At 37.0% G+C, this 23,625-nt stretch overlaps 1 protein-coding gene across 18 annotated transcripts in view; it reads left to right on the forward strand.

Moving 5' to 3' along the window:
* MBNL1 (muscleblind like splicing regulator 1) overlaps positions 1–23,625 on the forward strand; it is a 207,223-nt gene that overhangs the window by 36,172 nt on the left and 147,426 nt on the right. For 9 of the 18 annotated variants that reach the window (XR_015240057.1, XR_015240056.1, XM_086674538.1 and 6 more), the window contains exon 2: positions 19,121–20,159. The exons of 6 other annotated variants lie outside the window; for them this stretch is intronic. Coding sequence is in view for 8 of the 12 variants with exons in the window: in XM_086674538.1 (XP_086530664.1) it covers positions 19,986–20,159 (174 nt within the window). In the remaining 4 variants the exon portion in view is untranslated. Of the gene's footprint in view, positions 1–17,817; positions 18,875–19,120; positions 20,160–23,625 lie in introns of those variants that run through there. 3 more of the 18 variants (XM_086674549.1, XM_086674546.1, XM_086674537.1) reach the window with 2 other exon arrangements.

The following is a 23,625-nucleotide window of genomic DNA, read 5'->3' on the forward strand; positions in this document are numbered from 1 at the left end:
GATAGCCTGGAGAGAAAAGTCCATTTTTAGTGAAATAAGAAAAACAACCAAAATCACAACAGGGCCAGACCATTAGCGACCGTCATAATTACAAAAATAGCCACTTACTTGGTAGGCACTTACTCTTTTACATATGTGACCATGTATGGTTCTTTCCCGGCACTGTGAGATTTATGCGGTGCCTTCCCTCTCTCTAGTTCACAGGTGAGAAAATGGAGGCTTGGTGAGGCTGAGGTCAGGTAATTTGCTCAGGGGTCACGTAGGAAGGTACCGCGAGTGCTGAGATCTTAACCCAGCAGCTTGGCTTCTTGTCTGCTTGTTTGTTTCCCTCAGTATGCTGTGAATGAAGTACACAAATACTGACAGCAGTAGAGATTTGAGGCCTAACCCAAGTTTGTTCTGGAAAGACCTAACGAAGAAGGGAAGATGTGAAAGACAGGTTTTGAAGCAATACGGTCAGACAAAACAGCAGAGACCGGGAAGTGGACTTTTGGAGTTTTGCTGGCTTGGGAAAAAGAGCTAGATCGTGTGGTTTGCATAGTATTAGTTCTACTCACACCTAATACCCTTTGCCCCAGCACTCACCAAGATCAGCGAAATCTACTTTTAGACTCAAAATCATTAGCACCTGTGAAGTTTCTGATGTCACTTCTGAATGACATAGCACACTGCCAGTGGCTCAGTTGGATGGCTTTAAGGGGCCCATTTTAAGAAGTGTCTTGAGCCCAAAGACAGTATTGCAGACACTCTTCCAATTTATTCAGCTGCATTATTGAAAGCATTAGGGAATTCACTTCATTTCTCTCATCACTAAAATACAGAAATCTGTTGCCAACCTTAAAATAATCACAAATGTTATTGAAAATTGACAGTCATTTGAAGACTGATTAATCTTCTGATTAAATCTTCTCATGTTCCCTCAAATCCCTATCAGGGTAACTAGAGTGTGTGCATGTGTGTGTCTTGTGTGCATATATGTGTGTTAATCCATATGTACATGTATATTCCATAAAGGATTACAAAGTAGCACAGACGTTATAGCTAAAAATGGAATAGAATAAATGTATGAGGCTAAGGGATACATTCACCAACTAATGTTAGTTTATGAATTTGGCTCTGAAATATTTATTTAATATCATTTTGTGGTTCTCTGCCCTGGCTACAAGGAAGACTTGTGAAAACATAGGAGGAAATGGAAATAAAAGATACTCTAATATACATGTATCATTTTGAATACATTATCACTCCAGTAGTTTTGAAGGCTTGAGATTAAATAGTTGATAGATACTATTATTAAGAACCTTAATCTGTGTCTTAATGAATTGATTTCCCCTGCTCTTTTCATCCACTGCTGTTAAACTTTAACCTAATCCCACAGCAACAGTTTTCTGTTTATAAGTGACCTGACATTCATGTATTCAAAAAATATTTTCCCTTTGTGTACCAAGCATTCTCAGACATATTTTTAAAGAGAAATATCCCATGCTGATGTACTAATTTTTTTGGCAAGAAAATTAAGCACCTGTATTTCAGCCCAATAGTTCTATGATAAATGAAGAATAATTAAATGTGAAAGATTCTGCAACATTCACTTAAATATTAATTTGGGTTCCTTTATATTCTAGGCACTGTGCTAGGCATTGAATACATAATGGTTAACACAAGCAGATGTAATTATGAAAGTGTAATTATAAAATTTAGACATCTCTCAAATTTCAAATTGGCCATTGCAGAAATAATGACATTATAGTTCTTATTGCCACAAAATTTAAATAATCTTTTTAGAAATTAAAAAAAAAATTATTTATAGATGTCAATAAATATTTATTTTAAAGCCTCTATCCGTGTTAGGTTTCCTGTGTAGAAGTGAAGTATTTTCATGTAAAGAAAAGTACCGTTTTATGCTTAGAATGCTGTTTTACAATTACGCAAGGGAAATGGTATCACAAAGTAATGCAGAAAGAGAAAACTCAATTTTGAGTGGCAGCACAATATTGTGAGTTTAAAAGGTCAGGCTCGTACAGGAGGCTCCAGTTTTGCCACTCAATATCATGCAGAATGCTGTGACAGCCAGGGCTGATACAGCTGAAAATATCTGTAGCCTTGGAAGCCTTGTAAGTTTCAGAAGGTCATTTAGGCATCTGGTGCGAACACTGATTCACAGGGAAGGTCAAACTGGACAGCCAGGCAAAAAAAAAAAAAAAAAAAATAGGTTATTGAACCCAACAGTTGTAGATTTTAGAGCAGTTGTCAACTGCAGACATTGGGTATCCTAATCCAAGGTGGCCATCTTTCACTGAAATATTTTTAGAAGCGTGAGCTATGCTTGATGGTGAGTTTTAACTTCTCTTTTCTCTTCTGAAACTTTTAACCTTAAAAGTACATCTACAACCTTACCTGGTAGCAGGACAAACGTTACTTTAATTTTATTTATGTGTGACGCATGCTCCATCAAAAACGGATGTGAGTCGGCTTACAACAGTAAAGTGCACATAAAATAGGACTGTAAAAAAGAGACATAACAAATCAATTAGAAGGAAAAGAGATGAACCAAGTGCTTGAGATGAAATTGAGCACTAAATTTATCTCTCAGCTTGCTGGCAACCGAAGCAGAAGCTTTAGGAAGTAGAAGAATCCCGAGTTTATTTAATAAGATCTCTTCGTATCCCGGTGTGCAGCCTTATTCTTAGCCCTTAGAGTAGTTAGCTAAATATTCCGACTCTGTCCTTGGGTGAAGTCTTGGAATGGATGAATTCCAATTAACTAAGAATCGAAGGCCAAATTCTGCAGCTTGGCCTTCAAGGCCCTCACTGATTTGGTTCCAGTCCCCAAATGCAGCTTTATCTCCTGCCAGGCCCGTTGCACATGGGTGCTGCATATAGACCACTTCCCCCAGTGTTGGTGTTCTGGGCCTTCCCATGGCCCTGTCTTTGCTCTGTCTGTTTCTGCAGTCTGGATTGCCCTTCCTTTTTGTCTCTAACCCAATGAGACTCCTCCTCCTGTCTTTCCATCACAGATGTCTTCTCTTATCACCAAACCACCCCTGACCTCTCTCTCCTTTAACTCACGAGGCTTTATTGTTATCTCTGCTGTGTACTTCTCACTTTCTTTTTTTTTTTTTTTTTTAATGTATAGTTATTTGTGTGTTTGTTTCATGTTCCCCATTAAGCAGTAAATTCTTCATAGCTGGGTCCATGTATTACCTCTGTGTCTAGGTTACATATAAAAGGTCGTCGATAAACTGTTCATATAATCAATACATAGATATAATTTTATGTAGGTATTGTTTATTTTTGATGAATATATTTATTCATTTAATAAGATTATTATACGTGTCAGATGTATTTGGATTTCTTTAGGGAAAACATTTCTGTTTCCAGGATAGCAGAGAAGAAAAAAAAGAGAACTAAAAATAAATAAATGAATACATGTTTAAAAAAAATAAATAAGCAACTTCTTAATTGCTTTGACTTGGTGCTTTCAGATTAGAAAGCAACTTAATAATTACCATTTCTCTGTGCTGTAAGGTAACTAATATAATACAGAACAGGTTTGTTACATGTGAAAGAAACATATCATTAATGCCGTTTCAAACCCTCAGCACTTTTTCTCTAGTATACTTTTCTATGATTTCAAAAAAATCTATCTGACTCTACATGGCTTAGAAGTGTTTTAGACAGTTACTCTATCCCCTTCACTGGTTTTCAAACACTGTTTTAGTAGTGGATATAGATCAGCCTGGCTATATGCATACTTGCTTAGCACATACTCAGTTTTATACTTAGAGCGGCATTTCATTTTACTTATATGGAAGGTTTCTGCTAATACGTTTTAAGTTCTTCTAATGAAAGCTCTGAAGAAAATGTAGGCTCTTCTTGCTTAGAGGGCAGACAGATAAGAATAAAATCATGCTCAAAGACCTCTTCCTTAACAATTAACTTCAAATCAGTTACTGAGCACTTACAACCCTGTAATGTATTAATTACTAGATTAAAATTGATTAACAGACTTAAGAAGAAGCTGATAGACGTGGTGTATAATTTTCACATCCCTAAGTGTGCGTTATTAGTGTTTGGCGCATACCCCATGCACATGCAAGGACAATAGCATCCATGTCTCCACTCTGTAAGGGACCATGTTATCTCCTTCAAAATCTGTATGCAAGGCTTTCTCCACCTAAATACTAGCACAAACCACAGGTGATGCAGTCGTGACTGCTCTGCCATATCCCTCTCCAGTCCCAGTCTCTCTCTGTTCCTGTTATATTCACAGTCATTATCATTTCCACAAAGCTTGATTTTAAATTGCTAGCATGTGTTGTGAATGCAGTTTTAAATCTGGAATCAAAAGACGTGATTTGGGGTCCCGATTCTTCCATTTAATTGGCTTAGGGGACTTTGGTGAGTCAGTCACTTAACCATACAAGCTTCAATCTATTTGTTCACAAACGGGCAAGGTAATATCACCATTTCTTAGAGTTGTGTTGATCAAATGGCAAAAGCCAGACAAAAAGAAATTGTATACCAATATATAAAATATTTGCTCTCTTGTACAATAATAGAATGTTACGAATTCTGGGGTGGGGGTAGTACCTTTCTCTACATGGCTCTTCCAGTAGAAACTTGCTTAAAGAATCAGATGAATACCTTGCAGATTTTATATGTAAATCAAAAAGAAATGTAGCATAAGCCAACTTCTCAAAAGTTCATCTCTTCAAGGGTTATTACTTACCAAAGGAGCACAGCTCGTAGTTTTATCCAAAGTAAAGTGGTTCTTATTGCAAGAAGATTAAAGAATTTCTTTTTCCTCCTATTAACTTTAGTACCACGTTTTTCCCTCAATTTAAATTAAGACCTAGTGTTTCGTTACATACAAAGAAAATGATTTGACTGATTCCCAGATAAAAAAATTTCCATACTCTTTGGATACACACACACACACACACACACATACACACACAAACCTATTCATATATTAATCCTCATTTCACATTTATCTGTATACTATTAACAGTTGATCTTATACTGCAGTGATAGAATAGGTGCTTAATTTTTAAAAATCTTTTTAAAATTTTACTTTTTAAATTTTACTATTCTAAATTATTCTTATTATAAATAAAAAATAAGGAATCTAAATATTACTATCTTTAAAGAATTTAGCATGTGTGTGTTTATATGTAATGGTTTGACATCTAAATGATGGAACCATACGAAGCTTTAAGATTGCTACATGATTCCTCTTTAAATGTATCCAATGTATTCCTTCAGATATACTGGGGAGAATTTTTTATAAGCCAAGTAGCTTTTGGGTACTCGGAGTGAACTATTGAAACAGGATTAAAAAACGTAAGTGCTTTGAGACATGACGAGTGGTAGGATATGGTGAATAGTATCTTACAATGATGTTGAGGAGCATGTATGGTGCCTGATTTAAAATAGTATTTTAAAAAATGAATACAACAGGAATTTTTTTTTTTTTGGTATAACATTTTGCAGGTAGGTCAGCTTTCTGAAGTAGTTGACAGAATATATTCAAAAAGCATGTTATCAAATCTCAATCTATCTTTTTCCAGGCAGATACTCTGAGCTTTAAGGAAATTATTTAGTACAAAGGTAGTAAACAGTCTTTGGTGGAAGTAATATTTTAGCTTCAGTTGATTATAATTGCCAAAATTTAATGACATTAAGAATAACCTGAAGGAGTTCAGTTAGAATGTAGATTACTGGAGTTGTTGGGTGTTCAGTCAGTTTAGTGTCTGACTCATGATTTCAGCTCAGTTCATGATCTCACTGTCATGAGATGGAGCCCCATATTGGGCTGTGTGCTGACAGCACAAGACTGCTTGGGATTCTCTTTCTCTCTCCCTCTGCCCCTCTGCTCACTCGCTCTCTCAAAAATAAATACATTAATTAATTAAGTTAATAAATAAATAAAGTAAAGTAAGAGGTAGATTCCTGGTCTCTCTCCTTAGTACGTCTAGGGTAGGTCCTAGAAATATATATTTATAGCAGTTACCCCCAGGTGACTGATTCAGATAGTGAATCTTTCTGGAGCATCAGAATCCCAGGAAAAGAAGGTGTTGCTGGTAACAAATGTTGGCAGTTCTGAGTTTATTAGCAGCTGTCAGTGCGTTGTGCTTTCCCATGGAAAGGTGGTCATTGCTTTTTAAGTGCATAGGCTGCTGACAGAAACACATGCAACTTTAATCACGGTCTTATTAGAAGGGTGTAGTCGGCTCTTCAGATTTCCTCATGTGTTACAGCTTTTTTTGGGATGTACAGAACCTTATGGGCAATTAAAGTACCTAAGAAACGGGTGTCCTTTTTCTATTTAGCAAAGGAACCAAACCTCAGCTGCCACATTAGCTTGTTGATAGTGTGTTCAGTACATATGCTCTTTTCGAAAGTACAAAATCCTAACAATAAAATCTTTGATCTCATAATAGAAGCGTGACAATTATGTATACTCTGACAACGTGGTAAAATCACATTGTCAAAAGAATAAAAGCACTGGAAATGCCTACATTTTGCCAGCGAGCCATCTTACATCTTCTTTATCGTGGAAGCTGTTATTTAACAACTGGGGAAGAGTTTGAGGAAGGCAAAGTGAGGGGAGAATGTTTGATTATCTAACAGGACCTTTGTCCATTGGCAAAATCATGCAGGAGTATATACTTACCTTGTTCGTTTTAATTGCATGGTCGTGGCACTTCAGGAGAACAGTCTGATCCAGGGTCAGAAATTACTACATGAGGCGTGCCAAGCTCTGGGGAAATGACCACACGGGAAACTGTGTTTAGGCCTACATGAGTTCACCAGAGTTCTATTGTGCCTTAGCTAGTTTGATAATGCTTTGCCTTATTTATAGAAGTTGTCAGAAACCATTTCCTTTAGTCAGTTCGTGTCTAAAAAAGGAGAGGGGGGAGCAGGATATTTCTGACATTTGTAGAAATAATGTGTAAAAAAACCAAAAAGCATTCCCTTAATCACATGACATTGTGCTGTCAGTGATTGTCCAAATATAACATGCCTTGCAGACTCTTCTAACTACACGTTTGTTTCTATTAATAAGAAAAGAGTGGGGGGCGCCTGGGTGGCGCAGTCGGTTAAGCATCCGACTTCAGCCAGGTCACGATCTCGCGGTCTGTGAGTTCGAGCCCCGCATCAGGCTCTGGGCTGATGGCTCAGAGCCTGGAGCCTGTTTCCGATTCTGTGTCTCCCTCTCTCTCTGCCCCTTCCCCGTTCATGCTCTGTCTCTCTCTGTCCCAAAAATAAATAAACGTTGAAAAAAAAAAAATTAAAAAAAAAAAAAAGAGTGGTAAACTATATATTGTCCATTTCGATACTCCTGTCAACCCAAACATTCATTCAGACTCCCAGTCCTTGTTCTTTAGCAAATAATTGCAAAATATAAACATTATAATTGTTTTAGCAATGAAATGGTTTATTTTGAAATAATGGGAGTTGAAAAACTGATTTTACAAATGTCTCATTGATTAGCTGCCATCGAAGGGCTAACAGTTGGAAATATTTTGCAAAATAAAAAGACAAGGCTTTAAGTTCTATTTGTAGGAGAAAAGACCAGTCATACCTTTGCCCTATTCCCACTATAGAAATTTACAATCTAGATTTAGGGATTGTATCTTTTTAAGGACTAGATTTAGGGAGTAAGCAATATAGAAAAGCAATGTTCATTGTTGGTATAAGTACATACTGGGAAACGTTTTCTTGGACGGAATTTGTTTTTCAGAGTTAATATATGCATATACATTATGTTCTAAGTATGTTATTAAAGCCACTCAAAACCTAAGAATAGCTTTATACATACATTGCAGCATTGCTTGTGAAAAATGAGCATTAACTTAGGTGGCTGCTATTAGAGAATGACATAGAGTGGAGCAGTACATAGTTGTTAAAAAGTATTTACATCAACGTGTGTGTTGACAAAGAAAAGTCATTATCGTATATCATGGAAAGCAAGCCTCAGAACAATATGCTTAGTATGTGTTCCTTCTGTAAAAATGATAAACTGTATGAGTGTGTGTGTGTGTGTGTGTGTGTGTGTGTGTGTAGATGTGTATGTCTGTATGTGAATGCATGAAGGACTAGGTATACCATACCAATAATAGTGGTTACCTTTGGGATAATAGGAGGTCTGATTTGGCAACGGAGCAAGGTGGGGGGGACTTCAGTTGGACTTTCAATAAAACCCTTCTGTATGGTTTAAATTTATTACAATTGAAAATGCATTCATTTAGCAATGTCTAAAATCAATGGAAGGAAGGAAGGGAGGGAGGGAAGACAGACTTGATGTATATAATTCATGTAAATTACTTGCTAGAGATTTTTGTACACCATTTTAATTTGTATTTTACTATCTCTTCCATTATTTAGTAACATCTATCTCTATATGGAGAATAGCCTTATAATTTATACCATACGTCTCAGTATGTCAAAAAAAGCAGAATCATGGTTATGAGTGCAAATTGTTATATGACTTTCAAATAATTTAGATTATTGTCACTAGAGGTATGGAAGTCTAGGTATGGAGGGAGAAAAGAGGCTCAAAATTTAAACAGTATCTGGTTCAAATTTTAATTTGCTCCTCAGTCTTTACAGTTCTAAAATGACAATCCTTGATTTTCATAGTCCTAATCACAGCACACGATATGTTTTTACTTTATTGGACATCTCTTTCTGAATGTCAATTCCATGAGGACATGACATTTTCATGTATGTCTGCAAAAGTTCCTGTGAGTGAGTGACTCAGGAGATTCTAGGTCTGCGTTATCATTTGATGCATATGTAATGAGATTTAAGTTCTTAAATATGTTACAAATTCAAGGACATTGAGTGACACAGAGGTAAGCAATGTATATATAGATGTAAAAGCAGATATCATGGAAACAAATTACCTTCTTATCCAGCTAACCTTATGTTTTCAGATTTCTAGGTTCTCAGTGTGTTTCTCTTTTTTACAAAAGTTGGTGTATTTATACACATATATATGTTTGCGCACATGGGTGTGTACACACACACACACACACACACACACACACTGGAATATTACAAGGCCATAAAAAGGATGAGGCTTTGCCATTTGCAGCAACATGGATGAACCTTAGAGGGATGTTACTATCCTATGTGAAGTAAGTCAGACTGAGAAAGACAAATACCATATGATTTCACTCACATGTGGAATCTAAGAAAACAAATGAATAAACAAACAAAAAGTAGTATCAGACCTATAAATACAGAGAACAAACTGATGGTTGCCCAAGAGGAGGGAGTAGGAAGATGGGCCAAACGGGTAAATGGGAGTGGGAGATACAGGCCGCCAGTTAAGGAATGAGTAATTCATGGGAATAAAAGTATAGGGAATACAGTCAGTGATATGATAGCATTGTATGGTGACAGATGGTAGCTATGCTTTGGTGAACATAGTATAATGTATAAACTTGTCGAATCACTATGTTGTACATTTGAAACTCATGTAATGTTGTGTGTCACCTACATTCAAATAAAAAAATTTGTAAATGAAGCCTTATGCAAAATGTTGAGATAGGCATGAACAAAATATGCCTGCCTATTACCCGTCTCTTTTAAGGAACTATGGAGCTGCCTTTGGAATTCTAGGCTTCTACAAAATACAGTATGAAGCTCTGGATTATTACATAGCCATCATAGTAATATGAGCATAATTTGTAGTTATGCTTATCTCAGACCTAGTCAAGGTTGTAAGTTATATGGAACCTTTCTCAAATGATACTTAAGCTACATTGCAGTGAAAATATGAGTTGTCAGTGCATAAATCTGTTTTGTCACATGTCTTCCTCCTTTAAATCAGGGAAAAACAACTGGATCTTGACTCCCTATTTATTAAGGCAAATACAATTCTTATCTGTATGTTAGTGTGTGTGAATTTGTGATTTTTTTAAAAAAGCTCAAGTTAAACAGATTCTAATATTTTATTGTTACTCAGAATAAATGCATTTAACATTGGTATATTATTAAGAGTAAACTTGAGATTATTTGTATACAAGGCAATTTTTAAGGTCAATAGAAATCAATAGAAATATCCATAGGATGATAATATTAAACCTTTATGGCTTGAGTATTTGCAAACTTTGCAATAAGAGATACATTCATAAAATGATAGGGAGTTTTGCTGATGAAATAGAAAGGAGATATTTATGTATTGTGTTGTGTCATGAGAAGTCCAGTAATTCATTTAATTGGATACACTCATGTAATACCAGACTATATTTATAATTGGTTTCATTCATTATAGTCTGAAGAATAATTATTTTAGATGTCTCTATAAACATACATTTTATTTAATTTTCTCAGAATGATTAATAATTAAGCAACGTATTTTGGGTAGTCTTCAGTAGAAATAAGTCAGTGAAATTTCCCGGATTGAGGCCACTATGTTAGGTTTTAAATCAGACTTACCTGGAAATTCAAGATTTATCTGCTAAGGTGAAGCTGTTGTACTCAGATATACTTGGTAGTATTGAGAGCTATTGCCACATTAAGATTTTAAAAATTCTGGAAAGTGTGACAACTATGATTAAGGGTTCTAATAGGTATAGTTTATTTTTGGTTCTCTCTTTATCTCTGTCTCTCCATATATATATATGTATATATATACATATATATATACACACACACTCTCTCTCTCTCTCTCTATGTATATATATTCTCTCTCTCTCCCCCTCTCTCCCTCTGTGTGTGTGTGTGTGTGTGTGTGTGTGTGTGTGTATGCAATCTTTTTTTTTCCTAATTAGGGTGTAGTGTAGCGAATTGCTTTTGGAATCCTAATCTTGGGCAATAGTGTCTATCCTAACCAACACTCCATATATATGTGTGTGTGTGTGTGTGTGTGTGTGTGTGTGTGTGTGTGTGTGTGTGTGAGTGTGTGAGTGTGTATGCAATTTATTGTTTCTTCTCATGTTTATTTTATAATTTAGCTCAAATAATTGAGCTTGCTCAAATGGAAAACAGGGGCAGATTAATTATAGAGAAGACCTTAATGGCCACCAGTTGTAAGAATGAGTTTTGCCCTGCAAGGAAGGTTGGGACAGTAGGATGAGGAGGTGCACATGCAGCAGTTGTCACTGATGTACAGGGCGCCATGGGAGGTATTTCCTCAGCTTTCTCCTTAATCACCTTCATAGTTAGTTTTGAGTTGTGCAGTAACACTGTTACGGGACCCTATAGATGAATTGGCTACCATTTCTCATGCAGTGAAGGTCACATTTAAAAATGTCTTAGGCAGAGGTACCACCAGTCTTTTAAGAAGCTAGGTGATGTTACTCAAAAGATGTTAAAATTTAAAACTAAGATTTTGGCCCGCAGTTACTATGTCAGATAAATATAACTCATCTGAATAAACTTTAGAATTAAAGTTCGTAATTACGGCATTGCAGGGGAAATAACAATATCAGTTTTTGGCATTCCCAGTTTTGTCAGGTTAATTTCACATTGATAGATTCCAGTTGAGTCAATGTACCATTCCTCCTGAAAATTGCCAGGATGGTAAGATTTGTTTTTTCTACTGTTTAGCTCCTGAGCACATACCAGCATTATTAATTTTCTTGTAGTTTGTGTTCTGATTTCCTGTTTATTATTTTGAGATATTAAATGATAGGGACAGATCAGAAATGACTACCTAAGGCTAACAAGATGACTTCTTTGTGTGATATGTAGAGTAAGCAAAACACTAAATAGGCTTAGTGTTTTTTCCTGAAGAACCGTAGAGAGGCATTTGTAGTGTTATGTCATTACACTTTCTTGTAGAATAGAGGGAAATGTTAAAAGACTGCCTGTTTGAATATTATCAGGAACAAAATGCAGATTTTCTCTTCTTTTGCCAGAACTGAAAACTGATTCTGTCAGAAATTCACAGATAAATTATTTAGGTGTTTTAAATTTGCAAAGCCACATGTAACTGTTTCAGATTATTCTGTGGGTGAGAAAATCTTCCATCAAGTTCATAATTGAGGAGTTATATGAATACAGTTTTGTGTTAACTTCACTGCCTGATGTTTTCTTTCCAGTGAGTGGAGTTTGAGGCTGGTTTCATTCAGTTATAAAGGTGACATTGCCAGTGTATCATTTGGGCATTGTAACTTTGTAGATCATAGTTGTAAACTAGTGTCCCGGTAGGTTGCTGGCTTCTGAGCCAGGCACTGTTTTGGTGCCGGCTATTTAGGGGAGGACTGGCTTGACAACTGCCTGCTCTCGTGGAGCTTAGATTTTAATGCAAAGGTAGAAAATAAGCAAATAGAAAGATAGGCATGTAATATTACACCAAATACTGACAAGTGCTCTGAAGAAAAATAAAGCAAGGCAAAGATCTGGCAAGTCTGGGCTTGTATTGAGAAGCAGGGAAGTTTTGATAGTGACTTAAATTGATAGTGGCTGCAAAAGCTTCCAGGAAGATAACTTTGTAGTAAGGACTGGATGAGGATCTAATTAGGTACGAAGCTAGTGACCATGTACACAAAGTACAGCCCACTGTTGTAATTTTTATCTTCTGATGATCTTAAGCCTTTTCATTTTTTTAAAAATTTTGCCTGAAACGGGAATCAAGTCAAAGTTTGCTTTTTAATTGCACAGAGGCTTCCTGTTTTATTTGGTGGTCTTATATATAAAATGCAGAAGGGACAATAATCATTTCCTAATTTGAGGCAGTTTAGCGAGTTGCTTTTGAAATTCTGATCTTTGGCAATAGTGTGTTTCCTAACCAGCACTCCTTCATTATCCTTCTGGTAAGGGACCACTTGATGATTAGGGAATTGAGCCTATTGGAATTTTATTTGTTTATTTATTTTTGAGAGGGGAAGAGAGAGAGAGAGAGAGGGAGGGAGGGAGGGAGGGAGACAGAGGGAAGGCACACCTGTGCACTAGCAGGGAGGGGGCAGAGGGGAGACAGGGAAAGAATCTTAGGCACTACGCTCAGCATAGAGCTTGACACTGGGCTTGATCCCATGACCCTGGGATCATGACCTGAGTGAAGTCAAAAGTTCCACGCTCAGCTGCCTGAGCCACCCAGGTGCCCCGAGCCCACTAGAATTTTAAAGGAATGCTTTGACAGACAGTAGATGACTTATTTGAGTTAGTAAACTTCCCTTTCTTTGTGACCCTAAGCCCGTGCAATGTCAGACCGGCAGACCATCTTGACAGTAGGCATGCCATTCCAGAGGATGTGTGGTTGAAAGTTACCTTTTTTCTCGGCAGTCTTTCTAAAACTTCAGTTATTTGCGTATCTCTTTCATGATGTTGTCAATATATTTACTTAAGCTTTTTTTATAATAGTCTCGTAAATTACTATATTAAATGTTAGCTTCTTTCTAAGTTATGATATGCATGTAATCACAGGCTCATGAACTAGTTTTTGCATTCTGATGCATCTATTAAAATTATGTTGTTTCTGCATCACTTAAAATTGCCATGGGTGCTACCAGTACTGTGCTTACCCCTTGCTGAGAAACACTGATCTCAGCTTTTTGTTATATGGAGTTGAATACTGCTGAAGACTGCATTAACCCATTCAGACCATAGTTTTCCCCATGTAATAACTTAATGGCCTTGTTACTCTATTTAGTACCTTAATGAGTAGAGAAATGGCTGTACAGCTTCCTGAAATGATTAGTTGGTTTGTATACTGAAATCTCTGTTAATATTTGGGGCAAGCCCTGGGCAAAATTGTACCAGGAGTTAATTCCCTGAAGTAATGCATTGCTAATTATGGACTTGTTGACATCAGTGATCCTGGGGTGGGGGGGGGTGGGGAGTTATGGTTTGGGGCAAGGGGCCACTTCTTGTCACCTTTGAACATTAGATGATGAAGTTGGCTATCTTTTCCAGTTAGATTAAAGCTGTCTTAGTAAATTAAAAAAAAAAAAAAAACAAAACCCTCAAGTAATTACTCTGTTAACTTCCTCAATATGTAAGCTGTTTCAAAATCAAAAGCTGGGGCGCCTGGGTGGCGCAGTCGGTTAAGCGTCCGACTTCAGCCAGGTCACGATCTCACGGTCCGTGAGTTCGAGCCCCGCGTCGGGCTCTGGGCTGATGGCTCAGAGCCTGGAGCCTGTTTCCGATTCTGTGTCTCCCTCTCTCTCTGCCCCTCCCCCGTTCATGCTCTGTCTCTCTCTGTCCCAAAAATAAATAAACGTTGAAAAAAAAAATTAAAAAAAAAAAATCAAAAGCTTATGAAAAAAGTCCCCCAAATTCCCAGCTAACTACTCTGGGATGCAGTAGGACCAAAGTGCCTATATTTGGTTCAGAAGAACTGAAATGATTGTTACACATATATGACTAAGAAATTTAACCATGCTCATAGAAGCCATCCAGTTCTCCAAAACAGAATTTCCTACTCCTGCCTTGTAAGTGTCTGCTTATCCTCTATTGCAGTATGTATACAGCCCTTAAATAGATATTTATATGAAGCCATCCGCTGTCAGTTTTCATGCTAATATGCATCAGTTGCTGTGAGATTCATTATTACTAATTTCCCACACTTTTTTACTTTATCCTTGGTCCTTTTCTTAGCTTCCTTTCCTCTATCTTTATATTTTCTTCTTTTCCTTTCTATTCTATTTCCCCCTTCATAACTTAAAGTAGAAAGTATACGTGATTTCTGATAATCACTCAAGGAGAGTGCACTGTTCTTGGTTATGGCAGAATATACTTATTTGTAGGACGTGTTGCATAATGAGAAGCTCTTTAGTGTTAGGAATTTGATCATTTGGTAAAAGAGGGCTTATTATGTAGGTTTTAAAAAAGTTTGATTCTTACAGTAAAACTATTCTCCAATCTTTTTTTTTGTTGTTCAGGGAAGTTTATTATAATATGTCGAAATATAGGTCAGAAATTTACCTCAGAAGCAATTTATCTGTTAGTAAATATCTTTACCGGAGAAATATTTTCTTTAGTAATTATTTACAAACAACACATTTTTAGAGCAAACATGTTTGTAATAATTCTCACAATCTGGACATTACCCACATACTTTTAAACATTGTCTCTCTCTATAGAATAAAAATCCATTATTAGTTGAAACAGCATTTTGGAAATTTAGTATTGATCCAAATCCTATACCCTCTTAATTTACCAAAACCTTCAATTATGAAGATTTCCAGTCTTCCCTGAAACCCTTCTGTTTGAATAAAGAGAAAGAGTACAAGACCATAATCTGATATCAGCAATTTAGGTATAATCTCAGGTCATACCCCCTGGTGGTCTGTATCAAGGACTGGAACCCACATTGGCAGGTGCAGCTACACTAATAATGCATAAAGGTTGGTGTCCATTTTGATTGCTCAGGCTCTGTGCCTAGATAACTATAAACACTTTGATTATCACATTTGCCTATATATTTTACAAGTAAGTAGTATTTTCAGTTTACCAATACGTATATATCTGTAATTCTGTTGATAACCCTTTTTGAAGTGACTAGAGTATCTCTGCTACAGAAAATAAAAATATCCAGAATACCCATTTGCAAACATTTTAATTAAAGGATATTTTATGCTTGAGTGAGATTAAGCCTGTAACATATCAAAAAGGAAAAATAATCAACTTTAGAAATTGATTCTGTGGTTGTCTTTAGACATAACCACCAACCAGCAAAGGTATTTCTGAGGGTACCATTATCCTTTCTCATGTTGTTTGGTCCCCATAGATTATGACGAAATATTTCCTTGCTGTTAGGGACATGTCCTTTATATACATGTCTATTCTGTCAATTTGAATAAAATATTCATTTATCAAATATTTTAAACACAACTATTATATTCCAGGAACTGGGATAAAAAAAATGGCAATAGATCCTGTTGTCAGGGAATTTATAACTTTGGGGGTAAAAGCACCAGGAGATAAAAAGTACTGAGAATATCCTGAGATGGATCAATGTTTGGCATAGTTGGCCCAGCCTTAGAGAGAAGGTGATATTTGAATAGCAGCTTGAACAAGGAGAAGAGATTTACCAGGTTGAAGGGGTGAGGACGTACGTGTCAAACCAAAGGGCTAGCACGTAACAAGTCCCAGGAGCCCACAACAGCATGGCATGTGCCAAGAACCTTCCCCAGCTCCGGGCAGCTCCTTTCTATGTGGGAAGATACTAGAGGGGCGGCAGTGAGAGAAACCAAAAGGACAGAATGTGTCAGTTCAAGACGAGAGGAAACCTTTAACAGGGAGCTGGTGGAGGTCAAGTAAAGATAAGGACTAGCATAGTCTTTGGATTTGGCTTCATTTGGAGTTTTGTCGGCCATTGCTTAACAGTAAAGTAATGAGTGTGGAGGTCACAGTGATACAGATTCAAAACGGAAGAAGCAGAAGAACGGCATGTGTAGATGGCTCTTTAGCCCTTGGTCTGGGAACAGCTGATTAAGAGTATTAGGGAGGGGAGGATGCATAGCTAGGCGGGGTCCCTTTCTCCTTCCCTGCCGCCTCTTCTATTTTGGAGCTACTTCAGCATGTTGAGGACCGAGAGAAAGAGTTGAGGTAAGGCAGGGTCATTTGAAGGTAGAAGAAGGAATGTGAAGAGAAAGATGTTTTGAGAAGGAACGAGTGAAGGTGGAAGCCTGACCATGTGCAAGGGGAGGGACAACTGGGAGACCAAAAGAAAGATGCAGAAAGATAGTGTAAAAATGGGTGACAGGAAGGTGACAGGGAGTTCATGCCTAAGGGCTCCTGTTTTGACTATGAAATATTTGTTTCACAGAAGATCATTGTCTGCTGTTAGCAGAATATCGAAGAGAAGGGGCTTGAAAGTGTTGAAGTTTTCAAAAAGCTGTCCTGTGGAATGTCAGAGGGAGCTGTCCAGGGCTGGGGGAGGATTCCTAGACAGTAGGAGGGTCTAAGTGACCCTGGGATATAGTAATTGATAGAGACACTGATGGGTGTGTGTGTGTGTTTTCAGGTGTGTGTTTGTGTTCATGTGTGGTTCATATGGTTGTTCATGCATGTGTTTGCATATTTTTGTGCCCTAGAGGTCATTCCAGTACAGATATAGTAATCAGTCCTTTAATTACCCAAGTTATGGAGCTCCATACATTTTCCATCCCTGTGCTGGGCATTGGGGTTATGAGGTGAGTGGGTTTATTTCTGTTTGGGGAAACATATAGTTTCGTGGGTCATACATATAAGCAAACAACACACTGTATAGGGATGCCAAAGTAATTCAGAAAAGACATGTTAATGATGAGTGGGCAGGGATGGATAAAGCGACATTTTGGAAGTTTCTTGGAGGAAGCGATCTCTTAGCTGGCTTCCAAAGGAGGTGTATGGTTGCAGGTGAAGTGCTTGAAAATTTTAGCAAGAAAGACAACAGGGGTTGTTGACCCAGATGGGTACATGCTGAAGGTACAAAATAGTTGAGAAATTCTGAATGTGGAGCAAAAATCCAGAAGGGTGGGTGAATCTTTGAGTTTACGACTGACTCAACTTTGTTTTTGTACAACCAGAAATTAGAACCAGAAAGTTTTTTGAAAACAAAAGTACTTCTTGAGCATTGGTATGAGTTGGTTTTTTAGAACTTTTCTCAAAAGTTGTAGTCTTACTACAGTATTTCACCTACCTGGTATCTGTTTTTTTTTTTTTTTTTTAATTAGTATTAAGAGTGGCTGTATTAATCCTAAAGTAAATTTTTAAAACTTCTGCTAGATATCTATCTGTCTATATATATGTTCTACGTTTCTACATTCATATTCTATATTCCAGTTTCCAATTGACCGTATTTGGCCTTTGAAGAAGCAAATGTGATCAAACACTATTTATTATATTGTGCCATTGCCTCTTTGGAGTGTGAAACTTTTGGAGTTATTAAAGCTTTGTTTCCTTTGTTGGTAACACTCAAAAGGAAAAGAAACGTGTACTTTTGTTTCTGTAACTACTAAGCATTTTCTGAAAGTTTTTCCATCCTGACTGAAAAAGAAAGTAAGTTGTTAAAAGCAAAAATACCCTGCTATAACGAGCAGTCTTGTACTTCCCAGTTCATAGATCATTAGGCAACAGGGGATCCCCCAGCCCCCAACCTCTGGCTTCCTCCGTACCTCTGAAGTACATCACGCTGCCCAAATCAAATTGCTCACTTAATATTTAATGTTTCTGCGATGGAATCACTCTCCCCCCTGAGGTTGACTTCACATTTGCCAGACACACTGACAACACTACACTCCTTTTTTCCCCCACATGACCTCAGCTTCTGCTTAAAAAATGTTCAAATAAAGGATGCTTTTGTTCCTATCTCGCCCGCCTGTGATATATTGACAAAGTGTCTGCCGGCTGAATGGAATAGTTTTACAGTATGAGTGCTGCTTTCAGTGGAGGGGCAGGACTTGGGCTTTAGAAGGAAGTGAATTGGATAGGTCAGGAGAATGTACCATTTGTAAACACCCCTTTCCTTTTTTATTCACGTGTCAGGACAGCAGGAGCAGGCTGTTCAGTGCCCGTCCCTGCGCAGAGCCGGAGGGAAAAGCAGCTTGGAAGTCAGCTGCAATTTTTAAACCTTGCTTTTTATTCCCCGGCGATGATCTTCAAGTGCTTGGACTTGTCTTGGAAGCTGTTTGGAAACTAACATGGTTTAGTCCACTAACTGCATGTTGGGTAAATTCAAAACCCACATGCTCGTCCTCTTGCAGTGGAATAAGTCACATCTGATGGACATTTTCTGTGCTTATAGCATAGTAATGAACGTCTGACAGGCGCGACCTTTCATAAGACAACCCACACTATTGGCTTTCTGCCCAGAATATTGCTGCAACACTATCTGTGATTGGTTATCTCTCTATCATGCATTGCTTCACAAGGGGAAACGGCCCCTTTTTTTAATAAATCTACGATGGCTGGCTGCAATATGCCTCACTGTAAGTATTGTGTGTGTGTGTGTGTGTGTGTGTGTGTGTGTGTGAGAGAGAGAGAGAGAGAGAGAGAGAGAGAGAGAGAAAGAGAGACAGAGAAAGAGAGACAGAGAGAGACAGAGAGAGAGACAGAGAGAGAGAGAAGCTGACTTGAATATTACTTAGTCTGGTAGCACATGGCAAGGTTGTGATACTGTAGGACATCAGTGAAGTGCTACTTAGTAAATCTTAACCTATCTCTTTTTTCTACAGGTTGGTACTAAGAAGTGCCTTTCCTGACGTCTCTGCTGCTTGGACCCGCTTCTAGAGCAGTCTCTGCTTTTGCCTTGCTTGCTGCCAGCTAGACTGTGACGACAGCACATCCACCCTCCACTTCTAGCCCAGACACCCCCATTTCTACTTATAATCAAGACAAAAGCTCTAAGTATCTGGCATTGCCCTAGGCTGCTTTAGTTTTAAAAGAAAAGTTTGCTGAAAAAGTCAGATCTCTTCTGCCAGGAAATCAAGGAGGAAAAAAAAATCAGTTTCTCGATTTGCTCTAAACTGCTGCATCTGTCTATGCCAAACTAATCAATACCGATTGCACCACCAAACTCCATTGCAAATTCAGCTGTGAGGAGATTCCCTTTCAGACAACTTTGCTGAAAGCAGCTTGGAAATTCGGTGTCAAAGGGTCTGCCACGTTTTCATGCTTGCATTTTGGGCTCCAAATTGGCACTGGGAAGGGGTTACTGAGAGCACAAGGCTGATCCGAGGCCCTACTTTTAAACGTTCATCTACTTACGATTCTAGTATTTCTCTGTAAACCAAAACCTCTTGAATTAACAGTTTCATGCTGTGAATTTCTAGTGGGAGATCTTTTCCTTGATATTGACAACACAGTTTTCCATGTACTTTTAAAGCAGGGAGTGGGGAAAAAAGTATTTTGGAGGGGACATTTTCATCAGCCTTTTACAGTCTTATCAGTTCAGCTTTTTGAGGTTTTTTTTTTTTTTTTGGTGTTTTTTTTTTTTTTTTTTTTTTGGTTGTTGCTGGGTTTATTTTTATTTTTATTTTTTTGTGGGGGGCTGGGTCTGTTGGTTTCACTGCAAAATTTAACTACCTGTAAAATCTAAACATGGCTGTTAGTGTCACACCAATTCGGGACACAAAATGGCTAACACTGGAAGTATGTAGAGAGTTCCAAAGGGGGACTTGCTCACGGCCAGACACGGAATGTAAATTTGCACATCCTTCGAAAAGCTGCCAAGTTGAAAATGGACGAGTAATCGCCTGCTTTGATTCATTGAAAGTGAGTAAATATTATATTATTTTAAGGATACACAATGATTGAATCAAGGGGATATGGATGCATAGTCCACTGAGTTTGGAATGATGGATTGCTTTGTTAATAGTTTAGTTCTATGGTGTCTTCTTATGGATGCTTTTGGGGTGGGGGACTTTATTGAGAAGCAATGGCACCAACCCTGGCCAAACTTTCTTTGTTATGAATAACTTTATCAGTCCTTTGATGTAATGATGTTTTTCTAAAACAGAAGGTGTCCACATACTTTTAACTTAGTCATAGCAATGTCGATGTCTATAGGAATAGTAAATGTAGATAAATATGTGTGTTAGCATATGCATGGTCTATACAGGGCCATGGCAATAGCTGAATGAAGATGATTTGTTTTTCCTTGTTTGTAAAGTTGCTGTTACCTTTGTAAAAGAACAGATTTCCTGGCAGTAAAACTTGGATAGAGTTTTTATATTAACATTTTAATATTATGGGTCTCCTTTTTATTGTATAAGCATATTATTTTAAAGCCAGAATCAATGCATTTTGTGGAAAATATAGAAGTAAGGTTCTGCTGCTGTTGCTATAGTACCCTATCTGAGGCATAAACTTGGTTGAATGTTGAGTTTTATAAATGAGTGGAAACTTTTAAGTAGTATTATTTGGAGGCTTTTTTTGTTTTGTTTTGTTTTAGTTTGTAAAATTCTAATGTAAAATAACTTAGTTCTTTTTTTTTGGATCCTGATTATTTTAAAATTTGTAACTGTCTCAGCTAGAAGTGTTAAAAGTTAAGCTTTTGTGGGCACCATAGTACTGAGAGATCCACTTTAGTGTATCTTGACATTCAAAAATGTCATTGCTTCGTAGTTCAGGTGTCAAGTTTGAAAATGGGCTTTTTAAAAGGTAGCATGATATTGTATCCTTATTCTGACATGCAAGGTCAAGACTAGAAATGTGAAGATCCCTGGGTACTTTCTACTTACTTGGTTTAATTGAATTGGCTTTGAATACTAATGTGTCAGTATAATTCACTCTTTGAACCCGTGAGAGAGGAGTCACGATCATTTCTGCATCTGTAGAGAAGTAAAACTTTCATACATCCATCTTGTCTTTTGCAAACAAAACAAAACAAAACCTCCTATTGTAATAAAAATGCTTTCTTTAATAACATGGGGTGAATTAACTGATATAGTCAACACAAACGTTAACTCATAACTCACCCTGATGTGTTATATGGGTTAGCTTATGAGTTGACTATTGCAGTTAATTGCTTCTTGGCTCAGTTGAGCTGCTTACTTTGCTAAAGTTTTCACCAAAGACTCAAGGATATTATCTTCAGAGTGGGATATCAAAGGAGGCATTCACAACAACAAAGATATCTTATAGTGTTATATTATTGTTAATGTCATAGTCCTAAAGATCAATAAGCCAGAAGTTATAGATTACCATGAGGCCTTTTTCTTTCCTTTGAAAGGCATCAATGAAGGGCACAGTGGTTTGTACCTTTGTGACTATGTATTCCTAAATTCCTGCTGACTGAATTTAGGTGTAATTAGAGACGGGGACCCGTAAAACGAGGGGCAAAGGGCTAATTACCCTTGTCGGTAACCAGCTGTGTCCATAAGTAACCCTGTTTTGACCCAATTACTAGTAAATCCAATTTTTAATCCTACAGACAGTTGATGGTGCACTCGTAGCTACAAAATGAAGGACATTAAACTTGGCTGTGACATTGAGTGGTTTCACAGAAGACCTGCCTCCCCAGCATTTGGAAACATTGTGAAACATTAAAATTCAGTTGCTATTTTTCCATCTCAAAATATTTTTTTAGTGGCTGCTCACTTGTGGACACAGAACAGGCTCCCTTTGAGTAAAACGGCAGCATTGCTGTGTGGTTAACAAGATTCAACTGCCACATCAAGGACTTTTTTTTTTTTTTTAATAGCAAGTAATTTTAAGATTTAAATTTACTTATGAAATGAACGCACTATAGCAGCTAATCAATGCAAACTTTGTCCTCATTCTTTGTTTCTATGAGAAACTAAAATTTAATTTATAGTGTCTAAAACTTGGTAAAATATTTTGATTTGAACAAGAGGAAAAACATAAACACAACTTTGTGTGGAGGTTCATAGCAGGAACAATAGCTCCTGAAATGTTAGTGAAATGACTATATTAAGAATTCATTTAACACATTTTGAATATGTAATTACGTATTCATGTTTCCAAACCCACCTTTGGTAGACATGTATTTATAACTAGCACATTCTGTGATTCTTAATACAGTATTTAGAGTCCTGGCTTTTAGATAGCTGTCTTGCTGTATTCAATTTGGTGACTAAAATAGATCAAAAACGTATTTTAAAATAGTTAAGGTAACTCCATGACTCGTGCTTGAAGTTCTGAAATTTGGAAGCCTTAGGAGCATAATTCCATGCCAATAACCACGAGATCATTTGTGTTGTCTCGGAGAGTAAACGGAAGGAATTTAGAAAACATGTAATATTCTCACTTCTTTAATAAAATGTGTTGTATGTATGTCTACAATCCATAGTCCAGCCTTTTGTGACTTCTTGAGCCGTGAGATGGAGGTAGCCTGTGTAATCTACTATTTTTAGCAAGTTAGGAAAGCAAACCAAATACTCTCTGAGAGGACCCTGTGAAATGGCTGTACCCTTCAGCTGTGCTGTTTCAGACTTTGGCCAGGCTCCCAGGTGACTTACGTCCATAGCAGACTTCTACTTAGAAGAGGAGAATTTGTTTCATTAAAAACAGAAGTTGAACAGTTCAAGACAGTATTTATGCAAAAGAAATAAGTTGGCATATTACTAAAGGTAATAGGAAGAAAATTAGCTGATGGTATTTCAGTGGCGTGTTATTGATTTCAAAGTTTAAGTAATTAGATTAAATTTACTACATGAAAACAGAATTCTTTGTCATAATAGATGTGTTGCTAAGTAAAGTCAGAATACATGATAATTAGGAATATATGTATATATTAAGTATGTTGACAGTAGAATGGTAACAATAAGAGAGCAGAAGCTGTAATAATGTGTGTTAGTTTATAAATTAAACAATATTTTAAGTGCTTGATCGTTCTAACTTAATTTTGGTTCTATACTCGCAATAACAATTTACAACAGTCTAAGAATACATTCAGATTGAGAATTAGATTGCTTACACACTGTAGATTTGAGTGTTTTGGCTATTTCAGACACCCTGAACATTTGAAAAGAGATTATTTTATGCTGGAAAGGATTTTTTTTTCCTTATGACTTGTGAAAGGGATACCAAAGAGAAAAAAACTGAAAGAAAAATGTCAACCCTGCAAGCTGCCATTAGAATATTGTATTTAAGAAATGATTCAAATAACAGTAAATTGGCAAGTTACCTATTTTCTTCAGTAATAATGGCTCAACTAAAATATAGGTAGTTGATTTAAAGAAACTCTACAGAATGTATTTTATTGTGATGTCAAGTA

The sequence above is a fragment of the Puma concolor genome, chromosome C2, assembly GCF_028749965.1.
Source record: "Puma concolor isolate L17-30 chromosome C2, mPumCon1.1.hap2, whole genome shotgun sequence".
Classification (NCBI taxonomy): Eukaryota; Metazoa; Chordata; class Mammalia; order Carnivora; family Felidae; genus Puma; species Puma concolor.